The sequence below is a fragment of the Astyanax mexicanus genome, chromosome 24, assembly GCF_023375975.1.
Source record: "Astyanax mexicanus isolate ESR-SI-001 chromosome 24, AstMex3_surface, whole genome shotgun sequence".
Taxonomy (NCBI): domain Eukaryota; kingdom Metazoa; phylum Chordata; class Actinopteri; order Characiformes; family Acestrorhamphidae; genus Astyanax; species Astyanax mexicanus.
The window spans coordinates 14527353-14541820 of NC_064431.1; the positions used below are offsets into that span (position 1 = coordinate 14527353).

At 38.5% G+C, this 14468-nt stretch overlaps 1 protein-coding gene across 1 annotated transcript; it reads right to left on the reverse strand.

The window, feature by feature from the left end:
* Positions 1-5464: 5464 nt before the first annotated feature.
* dnajc14 (DnaJ (Hsp40) homolog, subfamily C, member 14) lies at positions 5465-13448 on the reverse strand. Its single transcript, XM_007248308.4, has 8 exons — positions 13219-13448; positions 9914-11317; positions 8141-8239; positions 7861-7967; positions 7461-7580; positions 7212-7372; positions 6963-7065; positions 5465-6189 (listed from the first exon to the last, which is right to left on the reverse strand). Exons 2-8 carry the CDS (start codon positions 11081-11083, stop codon positions 5886-5888), a joined length of 2064 nt encoding a protein of 687 aa, XP_007248370.3. The 5' UTR covers positions 11084-11317; positions 13219-13448; the 3' UTR covers positions 5465-5885.
* Between the last annotated feature and the right edge of the window lie 1020 nt (positions 13449-14468).

The window sequence follows — 14468 nt, forward strand, 5'->3', positions numbered from 1 at the left end:
TTTAGACATAGTTTTTCTACTGATTAACTGAACTGAATATATTAGTAAAAAAATTTAATGTTAATATAATCAATAATACGTACCGTATTTTTCAGACTATAAAGCGCAAATAAATCCTTAAAATGCTTTGATTTTCCCAAAAATGATCAGTGCGCCTTATGTATGAATTTTACCAGTTAGGTTGTAACCAGTTAGCTGCTAACCATACTAGCTCTTTCAGCGTTCAGATGTAAGTATTATTGGACTGTAGACTGCTGCTAACTCTGACTAGCACTGCTGAAGCAGCATTAGCATTAGCTGCTAACCACACTAGCTCTTTCTTTGTTCAGAGTTGAGTATTATTGGACTGTAGTCTGCGTGTTTACTGTGGTAAAACAAGCTACGTGGGATAAACCGCTAGCTGATAATGCCCAGGATTACCGGAGCACTCAGGGTTCCTCACAAACAGTTTCAGGAGAGAAATCTGTGTAGATTAACATCCAGTGCTTGTTTGATTTTTTTTTTTTTTATAATTACAGCTTTATTTACTTATCTTAATTTTCTCGCCGGCGAAACCTGCTGAGTTAGAAGTTTCTTATAGTGTCTATGAAAATATGAAAGAAAAGACGTTCAATGAAAGTGTGCCTTATAGTGCAAAAAATACAGTTCACATTTTTTTGGCCACTGCTTTTAAATTTATTTGAAAAAATCTAGAATTTCTTTGGCCACTTAAAACTAGTATAGACCACAGAAACCGAACACTGTCCGGATGATAGTTCTTCACTCAGGGATGGAGGGTCAGCATTAGGTGTAGCGCAGGATAAAGAATAAAGCTGCACATCAGAGTCAGGCCGACCCGAGAGCCTTTTATGGCTCGACTCTCCCAGGGTCCCTCCGGTCCATTACCATTCAGCCAAGTCTGAGCTGCAGAAACAAATGAGTGGAAAAAGAGATTAAGCCCAATAAGGCTGCTCTCCCCTCAGCTGACTTACTGTAAACACGAGATCCGACTGTAAAATTACATGAAAGGTTACTGGATATCAATCTGGCAAACTCATAAACTTACATACATTAATTAATTAACTTACATATATTAATTCCTACTACTACATGGGAATCAAAAGATGTAACAGACAGCTTTTGACGAAATGGGTTGAATTCATTATTAAAAGAAGATATAAATTTGAAACAAAAACATGGAAGCAGCCAACAGATGTGTGCAAAAGTTTTGGCACATACATTATGTACAATACATAATTATAAATTATTTACTGAATGGAACATCACAATGTACGAAAATGTCGGCATATTTTTGTTGTATATTTTTTTCCAAAAACAAACTGTAGTTGTAAACTGTGGTAAACAGCAATAAAATGTCATTGAATTTGAGGGAGGTGCCAAAACTATTGCATTTAGATTTTTTTACATACCCTAGAATTAAAGACTTTATAACTGTAATCTTGTTACAGTTCACTGTAAACTGTTCACATATTTTCTCATTTAATGTTTTTTTTTCTTTTTCATAATTTGTAAATGAATACTGAAGTCATCCAGACTAAGAAGGAACACACAAGGAATTATGTAGTAACTTAAAAGTGTCAAACAAACCAAAATACTCTGTACTCTTTTTGAGGCTGGAAACTCTGATGAACGTATCCTGTGCAACAGAAGTAACCCTTGGTTTTCCTTTTTTGGGGCAGTCCTAATAAGAGCCAGTTTCATCACAAGTATATTTTTCTTTACTTCGTTTTTGCCATAATATGGATTAGAACACAAACTTAAATATAGGGCTATTCTCAACTTTACAACTGTTGCTCTCACATTAAGAAGCAAGAAATTCAAGTAATTAACCCTTGATGAGGCACAGCTGATAACTGAAAGCCATTCCAGGTTCCTCTACCTCATTAAACTGACTGAGAAAATCCAGCCTAGGGGTGCTTATTTTGAACATATTCTGGTTTAACACTTTTTTTCTCTCCTAAATAATTCCAAGTATTTTCTTCATAGTTTGGATCTACAAAGCAGAACATGTTAAAATAATGAAAAAAACACTGAATTTAAGATGTGCTCAAACTTTTAACTGGTACTGTAACTGTTGCTGTATACCTGTCAAAAATCTGAATCTACCCATTTTTAGTCAATGTTTTTTTCCCTTTATTATTTATACTATGTAAATTCATACTGAATAAATTAAAACTATAAATGAACATGTATGTAATCATGTAGGCCCATAAATAGTTGAACTATAAATAATATAAAGCATAAAACAAACCTCAAATCTGTATAGTTGCTGTTTTACAGATACATACAGAGACTGATGTGTTCCTTTTTTAGTTTTGATGTCTTCAATATTTGTTTGGTGAGAATAGGTGTTCAAACATTTGACTGGATTCTGAACTGGATAAAATAATCTAGAGAACTCTAATGACACAAAAGACTTAAAACTCTGAGCACTTCTGGAAATCAACTTTAATAAGAAAAACAAACAAAAAAAAGCCACTGATTTACGTTGGGGGCCATAGGATGGATATCACACTCCCGCCCCATCACCAGTAATGATTGTCTGAGATTTCATTCATGTCATATTTGTTTCTCTGTTTTTTTTTTGCATACACATTTAAATTCACTTAACAGCAGAAGTTCTCTTGAGATGGTCTTCCTAAAACTTACCAGCCACCTTCAAACCAGAGCATCTTACACTGCTGTCCAACGTGTTCAATCCTATCAAGTGTAGTGTAGGTGAACAAACACTGTCAATGATGGCATAACAGAATGGTCAAGCTCAAAAAATTAAAACAAAAATAATAATAAAAAAAATTATGAGTCCATTCTGTGGGATACAAGTCAAATCAAGCTTCAACCAAGCAAATATAAAGTTCAATTTAATAAATTTAGCATGGCAAAAATTGCGTAGTCATATAACTGAGCCATTCTTCATACAAATGGTCAACATAAAAAAAAGAAAATAGACAAAATAAAAAAAATCTAAATAAATTGCACGTTTATCTCCCTCTACAAGAACAATTCGCACTTATCCATTTATATTTTAGCGGCATTAACGTAGAGGCTATTTCCTTTAGCATGCCAGCTATCTCTTTAGCATGGACGCAATTCTATGAAATGTCTGCTGAACAGACGGAAAGAACGATACTTCACATTCTTCACATGGCAATAAGAAAGCAATGAGGCTAAAAAGAACGTTAATTTTTTTCATTTTGTTATTTTTTACTCAAATTTCTGTCCAATTTCGCTGAGCCAATTAACTCAGCCACTCACAAGGGACTCTCCCTATAGCTAGAGGTATGCTTGCTATACTTTGGCCATGCGTTTACGTAAGCAACTGGTTGCATTGCACTCGCAATAGCTCACATACTCACCTAAGTGACGTGTGCGATACTGGAGGCTTCCAATAGAGGCCTCTAGTATCACACTTACTTGGCTACAGCAGCAAGGACAGATCTCATTCAGGTACAGGTAGAATTTTTTCTTAAAACTTTTTAGCATTTTGACAAGTTCTGCACTGCCCCCTTGCGTTTCTGGGAAAACTGCACCTCTTGTACCTTTTTATCTCTAAAATCCTGAAAACACACACAACCAATACGCCCAACTGACTTAAGATACGTGAGGCAGCCACCATGCGTGTGCAAACGCATAGTTGACAAGAGCAAGTATATCTCTAGCCAATCACTTGCAAGCAACGCAATACATATACAGTCAGACTCCGCCTCTTTTCCAACAGCTGCCAATTAACTGCAGCATCACAACACGTGCACAGAGGCGGAAAGCACTGGATCCCCAGCTGTGATGCATCATTTAAAAATAGCCTGTGCCAGCGAGCACTACAATGGAAGTGATGATAAGGGAAGACAGCACCACCTGCTGTACACACTCAGAGATCATGGCCAACTGTGCTCTCTCAGACTCACTCGCTTATGGAAAAATCACCAAATGTTTGCTGTCGCGGTGTTGTTCAGTTTCTGAATTGGGTTTAAGCCAATTTGCAATTTAATAGTGAATTAAAATGTTGTTGTTGTTTTTTTTTTGGCAATTATGTTTTCAGGAGGGGCCCTTTTATTCTGTGACATGGAGAAAATGGACGGACCCACAAAATTGAGGTTTAAAACAAACGTCAGATATAAAACCAAAAATGAAAACTGCAAAAAAAAAACCTTAAAACTTCAATATTATTTTTTTCATACACTGCTTTCTCTTTCGTGTTTACATCCTGACCTCTAACCACTAAAATCCAATCGCAAGAATTTTGCAACATTTTTTACATTAGGCATTAGGACGTTTTTTAGTTTAATGCACGACCCACACAGATCAGCTATCGAGCAGTTCTAAGCAGAGATAACAGAGGACTGACGGCAGTTATTATACACCACAAACATGAGCAAAATAATACAAAAAAAAAAAATAAAAAAAACTGAATCAAAAAATCCTTCAAGTGTAAACAGAAGGGAAGTGCTGTGGGTTTAAGCAGAGTAATAAATGTAATCGTAGCATTTCTCCTGACAACACTCACAAGGCTGTGGACCGTCATTATTGTAGTCATGTAGAAACAGAGAGTTACAGTGGATACTTCTACTGATCTGCTGGTCTTAAGCCCTAATGGGACAGGATGTGTTTAACATGGAGAAATATGAGGTCAGACATTTTTATAGTTTTATTTGTGCACTCCAGCATCATCAGTAAAGATTGTGGAGCCCTTTATCTTCATAACATAATATTCAGGTTATAGTAATTCCTGTATCATGTATTGATAGGTGTCAATTTTATTACAGACTGTGCACTCCCATATCCAATCAATTTGTGTGAATCAGTGTATGTGCTGTAAAAAAATAATTTCTGTGATTTTTCTGAAGAAACCCTTTTTTTTGGGGGGGGGGGGGGGGGGGGGGTGGGAAGAGACCATCTAATGGAAAGGAAAGAGAGGCACAATGTTTCTGCAGCTTTAGGTTAAGCACTGTGTGTCTTACCCTAAAGCCTACATTATATTTATTTATTATTATTATTATTATAAATTGGTTATAATAGTGGATATATATCCTATTTTTGGAGGCGACAGCAGTGTATAAATAGAGTAGCCCCTCCTGTCGTAGAAGTTATTCCTTATCCGAGATTTCTTATCCAATAAGATTCATGTATCTTCATATATCATAAATCTACTCCACCACCCCAGGTAAAACTATTCCCGTCCAAATATGGCTTAAGACTTTTAGCTTCTCTTTGCTTTCATTAGACCGAGTGTGGCCGCACCATAAGTCATCCCTGAGGTGTATTCACGGTAGACGGTAGAAGAGCTGTATATCTATAAAAAAAAAAAAGGCAAAATGAAACAACAGAATGGCAAAAATCATTCACCCTAACAATAAACACTTCATTAACAAAAAACATGCTGCCATTATCATCACCATTATCACCATCTTCATTATTGTTGTCATTGTTGAATTGTGCATGACAAAAGAGAAAAAATAGAAGGCCATGAAGGAAAAAAAAATTTAATAAATCACTTCTGCAAATTATTTCACGTTAATCTTGTGAATCGAGTGGCATGGACAAGTCGTGCCTATCAGACACGATTAGAAGAAGAAAAAAAAAAAAGAAACAACTTGTAATTTACCCACAAAAGGCTACAATTGCAGATCGTTTTCCTTTTGCCAACCGTCTTAAACACAGCACAGAGTTTTTACCCGAGTCCTGTTGGCATTGAGAAGATTCGACACACCAACACTGAAAAAAAAAAAAAAACATTCTTCTGAGGTCAATCAACCCATAATTGCCCTCGTTGTGCCCTGGCTGCACAAATTCACCAGGCCAGACCCAGAACCCAGACTGTGGCAGGCTGGGTCCGCCACAATCTGCCATTCTTCCCGTGTGGTTGTCGGAGCACACCATGGCACTGCTCAGCGCTGGAAAGGCTTGCGTGGCTTCTTCCGCCGGCGAGGGGGCTTCCCTCCTTCAGTCCAACATTCACCGGGGTCTCCTCGTTGTCCTCCAGGGTTAAAGAACCCCGGCTGAGGAGGGGGGCCTGAAAACAGTCCGCCGGTTCCTGACCCGGGTCCCGAGGGGTGGTGGGGAGGCGTTCCTGAGGGGAAGAAGCCACCGTTGGCGGAAGCGTCGCCGGGAGCAGCCCCCTGGAAGATGCGGTTGAAGAAGTCCTGTAGGTCAGCAGGTGAGCCGGCACCTGGTGGATGATCTGAAGGGGGTCTGAAGGAGAGAGCATAAAAGCAGTTCTCAGCAGACTGAAGTGAATATGTACACTCTGGAATGATGGAGCCCTGTCCAATACTTCTGGCAGAAATGATTTATCAATTATCTTGAGTCTTGAACATTGTTTCAATCTAATTCCAACTAGGGAGTAAAAAGGCTTTCCTAGAAGCTTAGAGGTTGTTACCATAGCTAAGGGGATACAATACTGGTAATAAGACCTTTATTAACACTGTACGTGGATTATAATTAATTTGTTTTCCAAACTTTTTTAGAAGTGATCGCAGCGTGCAGGTCAAGAAGGCACTCTGATCTCAATCATTTATTTTGAGATTTCATATTCCACGCAAATGAAATCATACATTTTCTACCTACCCAGCTAAAAAGAATCCCATCTTAATTGGGCTGATGGCAGTTTTCCTACAATTGCAGACCTGCCAACTGTAAGGATTTTATCACTACAACTTTTAATGCTAGTATTTCCCTGTGTTGTTGAAAGGGGTATAGTATTAATGGTGTATTGTAATTTAGGACCGGCAGGCTTTTTTAATATTGCAATGTAAAGAGAGAGAGTGTCTGAGAGAAATTAAGTGTGGATGAAAATAGCAAATGCCACAGTAGCTAGCTTGCTGGATTAGCGTTATTGCTAACCAGACATATGAGAAACAGTGCAAAAGCACTTGTTGCCATGAACACACTGACAATGCAAATCTAGTCAAAACACTCAAATTAAGTGACAAGTTTACACAAGGTTACAAAAAAAAGACTGTTACCGGTGGCGGTTGGTTGGTTGGTTACTTTTGGAACCAAAGGAAATGTGGTAGGGCACGCGATGTGTGTCAGGAGAGATCCCTATCCTCTGGCAGCCGGCCCACTCTGTACAGAGTAAAAGAAAACACAGCAACTAAAGAACCATAAAATAGCAGAAGAGATATCAAATATCCGTGTAATGTCATTCGATAACATTAATAATAATATTAAAACTAATTATTATATTAATAATAATAAGTCAAATAAAATACCAGTGATGTCAAAGACTTTGCCGTCCATGAAGGCGAAGTAGGTGATCCGCAGGCCGAGCATGCTGGACTCCGCCCACAGGTCTCCCTCCTCAGCACTGTGCCGTTTATTGCACTCTGCGCAGAAACGAGCTTCGTGTGGCTCTCGGTCCATCTCAAAGCGCCTACAATTCACAACGCAGAGGAGAAAAATAAAAATTATATTATATTATATTATATATAGCTAAGACAGTGTGGTTGTGTGGTACGTACTTGTGCTTGCCCTCACACTTGGTGCACATCATGGTGTTCATGGCCTCTTTCAGGTCATCCTGCAACTTCGTCAGGAACTCGTTCATCGAGCGGGAAAGCTCGGTTGCAGCCATTCGCTTCCTGTATGGATGGAAAGGAAAAGAGACACGTGTTACTTTGTTTTTTGGATTTGGAAGTTTGTTACTAATGATTATAGTGAACCAACACATATTTCCAATCCATATTTATAGAAAACAGTAATACAGTATCAGAAATCACACAGAGATTACTTTCACGAGTGTGGGATGATTTAGGCTTTAGCAATAGGTAAGCATGAAAGCTACAAGTTAATACAGGTACTGTCTATATCTGAAATTTCACCACAGTGCACTGGTGCGGTCATTTTAAGACGTGCACTTACAGTTCGTACTCCCTTCTCGTCTCGGGGTTGCTGACAATGTCCCATGCTGCTCTAAGGACTTTGAAAGCCTCACCAGCACGTGGATGCTTGTTCTTGTCTGGATGGACCTAAAAGCCAAAAACACACATCCAATAATACGTCATTTTTACCTTAAGAGGTCCAAAGACTAATAGAGTGCCAAATGATTTAACATTAATTTAACCATAATACAATTATATATACACGAACAGAAATGCATTTATACAAAAGTTTAATACACTTATAGATAGCTTAGGCTTACCTGTACAGCCAGCTGTCTATAGGCCCGCTTCAGTTCAGACTCTGTGGCACTAGTGTTCACACCCAAAACATTAAACGGGTCCAGCTCATCTTCAGGGACCTGCAAAAGAGAAACAAGAACATGGCTTTCTTTTTAAGAAACAAAAACTTGCATCTACATACATTTTTTTCTCATTAGTCACATGTGCCCAAAATTGTAATTTAATTTTATTCCAGGCAATTTTGGAGCATTTCTATTGGCCCATTCATCATGACATTCTGATACAATATATAAGAACTGAATGGTTAGATTCACATCATAGAGGAATTAACAGGCCTTTATAAATATCTCCTGTCAATAATAGAAAATAAAAGTAAAATTCTTTAATCTTAATTTGTAATACAAAACTACTTAATTTCTTGGCCATGTATCACAAGCTGTTTTTAAAATGTGTAAATTGTTGTCCATAGACATTATAGGTATAATTTATTTACAAATTAAAAATTCCTAAATGCTGTACTTAAGCACAATCACTGAATTAATTTACATGGAACTCAAAAATCTGTTTATAATCAGATTACTGCAGTAGTTATATAAAACAGCTCAATAATCAGATTACTGAGTGCATGTATAATCTTAACCAGACTTTTCTGAGATTTCTCAGTCTGCACAGGCTTAAAGAAAACAGACCGTAATAACAGACATAAACGAGCAGCATTTAAACACAGCAACTGCAAAATAGTGCTAATTATCTTAGTGCTTAATCTTTTTAGATTTATATCTTTAGCTAAAGCTCAAGCCCTTCAGTTTGTTCTGACCTAATCTGATCTAAAAAAACACCACCAAATATTGAAATACTCTTTAATTTATGCAGACAATGTTGTGTTAAGAATGTATGCGAACATATGCTAATAACAAATGTTGTATTACATTATAAACCACTTCATGTTGCTCAGAGCTGTTTAGAGGGCGATATAAAGATTGTATATTCTAATTATAAAGTTTGTTATTGTGATGCACAATTTAATTTCTGAGCAAATGGGATCCATTAAAATCCATGACTAACTGCATTGTTTATCAGAAGGGCCTAATTAATCCTGTTTAGATGGATGGAATATTGAGAACATACTGTGTATCATGAATATGCAGCTCTGAAAAAAAATTAAGGGACCACTTAAAAATGACAAGTTTCTTTGATTTTACCAAATTGAAAACCTCTGGAATATAATCAAGCAAAAACGGATGATCACAGCCATCAAATCAAGCTGAACTGCTTGAATCTTTGCACCAATAGTGGCATAAGGTTTAGCAGTGTGTAAGACTGGTGGAGGAGAACATGCCAAGATGCATGAATACTGTGATTAAAAACCAGGGTTATTCAACCACTCTGAACTCATAAAACTTTATGAATACGAACTTGTTTTTTTGCATTATTTAAGGTCTGAAAACTCTGCATCTCTTTTGTTATTTCAGCCTTTTCTCATTTTTTGCTCTAAATGACAATATTTTTATTTGAAATTTGGGTAAAATGTCTGTAGTTTATAGAACAAAACAACAATGTCCATTTTTCTCAAACATAAATCTATAAATAGCCAAATAATAGAAATGGATTCAGAAACTGAATTGGACTCTTAATTTTTTCCAGAGCTGTATCTTAAAATATTGCCATACTTCTACTTTATCGCCCAGCCTTAGTTTAGACCACATTGTATGCACATTACTAGATGTTCGCTTCAGTCAGATCCTATTGATCCCACACTGGTGCATCCCTACTAGGATTCTAAAGATTAGTACCTGTGCTAGTGCCAGCAGTCTCTCAAGCTCTTGTCCAGGCTGGCATTTATCCCTGTAGGGAGAGTCTGGATTTGATGTTTCACTTGTGGTCCTTCGTTTAGAGAACCATCCTCGAATTAGTCCTATAAGCAAGGCTCCTTTTCTCCACACCCAGCTGTTCTGCAGAGCAAGCCACCACCGCCTTCCTCGTTCACCACCCAATCTATCCAATACGCTCTTCATTAACCGAGCACCCAGAAACACTGCCAAACTCAGAACACTAAAACCAGTCACAGCAGCTCGTCGGACAAAGCTTGTGGCCTTGCTGACCCAAACCACCACTGCCGCGCCCGAGCTCAAGGTCCAGTCTGCAACTCGTCTGAAATCCTGTTTCATGGCAGCGACATCCGTGACCTTGAAGAGCACGAGCGAGCTGAATTCGTAAAGTGCGATTGCTCCTGATTCTACAGCGAACCCACAGCGATGGGTCAGAGACACAATGAGGTCCACCACCATGTGGATGCAGGATATACTCCAAGGGCTGACCGACTCAGCCAGGAAATCCCGGAACGCCACCAACAGCTGGAAGCCGGCCTGCCTTCTCAAGCGTCCCTGGTTATGATGGTGGTGGTTCCGTCGCCGAACCTGCTTGTGTCTGCCCGGTCCGGATGAGGATGACGACGACAGGCAAGATTTATAGGAAAAGGAAGACGGGGATGTCCATGTGGGTGAACACTGCTCACCAGGTGCTGAGCCTGGTCCAGATCCACTTTTTTTCGACTTCCCTTTCTTTCCAGACGCAGAATTCCGAGACCCAGACTCATCGTTGAATTTGGGATCCTTCCCCGCGCCGTTCCTGCACCCTTGCTCGTCGTCAATTTCGTTAAACATTACGTTCTCGTCTTCCTCCAGCTGATCCATCCTGCCATTGGTTCTCGTGTAGGAACCACTCTCTTCCACTTTTTCTTCCACTGCTTCCATATAACCAGAGTCTTCCTGCTGAACAGAGATGAGATCGTCCAGTACCTCTTTGGAAGCTTGATTGTCACTTTCGGTCTTCTGGGACTGACCAAGAAAAGTCTGAGAGGACAGGGACCCATGGTCAGCCTCTTCACATGACTGGTCGTTCACCAGGACATCGCCTAGAGAAATCCCAGTGCCTATATCCACTGGGTCCCACTGTCCAGCCATGCTGAACGTCCCTCTCGAAAACAAAAAAAAAAGTTTCAGATGAAACAGGAACCTCAGGGACCCATTATTGCCGAGAACGGGCTCCACTGATCTTCAAGAGTAGAAGACGAGGAACAAGTGAGGCTCTGGAGAGAGCCGCAATTGAGCACAGCATCAACAAATCACATTAACAAGTTACATTATTTATCCTATGTCTTTCCGCATAAAGGTTCTGGAACCACTGATCCATGGAACCTGTGGACAGAGGAACAGATAACTCCAAATAAGTCCAAACCATGTGTTAGGTACATTGTTCACTGTACATTTAGTATAGTTTCACACTGCAGTTTAGCGACTGGGTGCACAAATTTTTTTTATTACGTCCTGTCAGTAACTACATGGGAAGAGTCTCCCTATACTTCACACTGATTGAGTAAAATGTGTCAGATGTTGCCAGATTGGTCTGTTCGGCAAGGTGCCTTTCCAGGTATCAACGCCAAAATCTCACTCCCTTTGAGTGCTGGCATGTCCTGTAGATTTCCCTTTGTTTTCTTCAATCTTTATTTACTAAAACAGGTCAATCTCTCTGTTGTACCCATACAGCTGAGTGACAAGTCAAAGGGAGTCCGATTTTGACACAACACCGCTTCTTTTTCTTCTTCTGTTGTTTAACAAGTGATGAAATGCTGCTGTACTTCATGTAACTGGTCCAAAAGTCTGAACCATTCAAAAACCTTTTTTTTCACACTGCAAACAAACCAGACCAAAAGAGGTGCTCTTTTGGTCGGTCCAAATTTTTGATCCTTTGGTTTGGACCATTGTTCGCAGCACCCTTTACACCTAAAAATTGCATGTGTGAAAGGTGCCATAAACCAAACAAGGTCACTTTTATGATGGACAACCCCATTATAGAACTTACTGTACAATACTGAAGTAACGAAAACATTATATATTTAATTTAAGTCTGTTTTGAATCTACTTCTGTTTTGATTTTTAAAAAATCTGAATCATTTGGACATGTCAGCTGAAAAAAGTAATAATGCATGGCCACAAGTAATTAAGGCATGGTGATGAGATAATTATATTCTGCAGACGAATATTGGAAATGAGTGGAAATGAGATTTGAATGTGTGGCCACAACTTAAGGTATAGGGAGGAGATAATTAAAGCTTGGGCACAAGATTATTACTAAGTTGTGGGCACACCTTATTAATGTGCAGGAATTAGATTATTAAGTTGTGGGGACAAGATAAGTAAGTCAGAGGGACTAATTATTAGGTGTGGGAATGAGGTAATTACATGAGGATTGTAATTACATGAGGAAGTTGTTCAGACAATTTAATTATCTCATTCCCACACCTTAAAAAGTGCTGTATACAACTTAACTATTTCATTCTCACATCATAATAAGTCATCCCCATTTAATTATCCCGTAATGTAAGGTCGTGGGCAAGCATTATTATTAATTTTTGACATGATGTCATCTTAGGGGCTCCATATAAACCCACACAAATAAAAAAGTGACCATATAAGGGCATAGGACTTTTAATCTATACATCTGCTACATTTACAGCAAGACTGCAATCGTTACTAACATTTTTAGCTTTAGCTACCACAGTCAGCTTCTTTCAGCAGTCTGCTAGCAAATCTAGTTAGCCAAAGAACTGTCTCAAACTGAACACCATAAAATGGACATCATTAAAATTAATACTTACACTCAGAACATCCATAAAATGTTATACTTACATTAATAATTCAGCTGTCTGTCCATTTGCGTTCTAAATACGTTCTTTAGAGGACCTGGAACCACGCTAGGTAGCTAAATATTTAGCTTGGCCAGCTAATGAACTAGCTCAGCACCCACTGATTTCTTAGCTAAGCTAGGTTTGGTTAGGTTAGCCAAGCTAGCTCCCTTCCCAACCACACTGTCCCTACTTTAAAGGCATGTTTTCAGACTACCAGGACTAGTAGTGTATATTAGTGGAGCAATGTTAATAACATGCAGAAAACATCTAAAACACCGATCTGTCAGTTTCAGGAGCTCCCGCTTTCGGTGCTCAGCTAGTTGGTCAGCTAGCCAGCACGCTAGCCACGGTGCAGAGGAACCTACAGCACGTCTCTCTGAAGCGTTTTTGAATAAAATAGAGCAAACTTACAGTTTAGTGCGGCTCTAAACCAGCCCGGTGAGTTCTTCAGATGTTGCAAATTCAGTAAAACCCACAATGCAGCAATCCTGTCCCTGTTGTTTCTCTTTTTACTGTTCACTTCCGAGGGCAGCAGCAGATTAGCACTAGCTTCCGTTAACCGAAGGTGGCAGATCCAGGTCCAGAAAACAGAACTCCATCCCAGGGTTTAGCCTCGACAGCCTGGGCGCTCTGTGTTCGGCTAAGCTGCAAGAGAGCCGCTGAGGCAGGTTAAACGAAATCTTGGAGTGGATTTCTGGAGCTGGATTTCTCTGACTGAGCACTTTTAACCCTTTTCAGGCCAGCATTAAGGCTCAAGTTTGACTCCTTTTTCCCAGCTTGTGTTTCGACTTATCCAGTCCACCTTAAATACCTAAATATTACGGTAATTCCACGCTGGCATTTGTGGCGCCCGTAAGTTATTACTCTATCACTTAAGGTGGAACACAGAATTACGAAATAAGCTGGATAAACAAGTCAAATGTTTTAGCTTAAAAAAAAACATAATTTATTTTGAAAGAGAGATATTGTTTATAAATCATTAGGTTTATATAACATCTCATAACTATTATATTTTAGTAATTATTCTAGAAATGGTACAGAACTGATTCTATGCAATATATGTCTTTTTAAAGATGTTATAAGAGACCTTCAGATGCAAAAAATACACTTTTAAAGTACGTCTACATTTTGAAAACAAAAAATGCACATGAACACACATTTATTCATTGATTCATCGTTTTAATGTTAAATTGTGAATTTAGTTTTAGATTAAAATAGATGTCTTTAGCATGTATTTTTATATTAAGTGTTTTAAAAAAAAGTAAAACATATTTTAAAATATACCTTTTCATATATACTTTAAATCTACGTTTAGCAGTGTTTTAGTAGAATAATTAAACAAATCAAAATAATTTTCTAATGTAAAAAGCAGATACTAGATGTTAGTTTCCAGAAAACATTTACATGCTGAAGCAATGTGAACAGATTTGGCTCTACACCCCCTCTACCCAGCACACACTTCCGTAGTTGTGTAAGGGCGAGTGGCTCAATACCCCCATAGTTGGCTTCTATGATAATGTCCATCAGTGTGGGTGTACACTTGAAGGCGAATTCTACGTTGGTTATTCAACATTTCTGCATTATTTAGCTGGCTGAGATCAACAAAGTGGGACAATCAGTGCCTTTATGACAATGCAAATATACACATTTTATTAGTTTTA

Coding starts and splice junctions, on each gene's coding strand:
- dnajc14 (XM_007248308.4), bottom strand. CDS start 11,083: ATGGCTGGACAGTGGGACCCAGTGGATATAGGCACTGGGATTTCTCTA. Junction 7,373..7,460: donor AAGTGTGAGGGCAAGCACAA/GTACGTACCACA, acceptor TGTGAATTGTAG/GCGCTTTGAGATGGACCGAG. Junction 7,066..7,211: donor CAAAGTCTTTGACATCACTG/GTATTTTATTTG, acceptor TACTCTGTACAG/AGTGGGCCGGCTGCCAGAGG.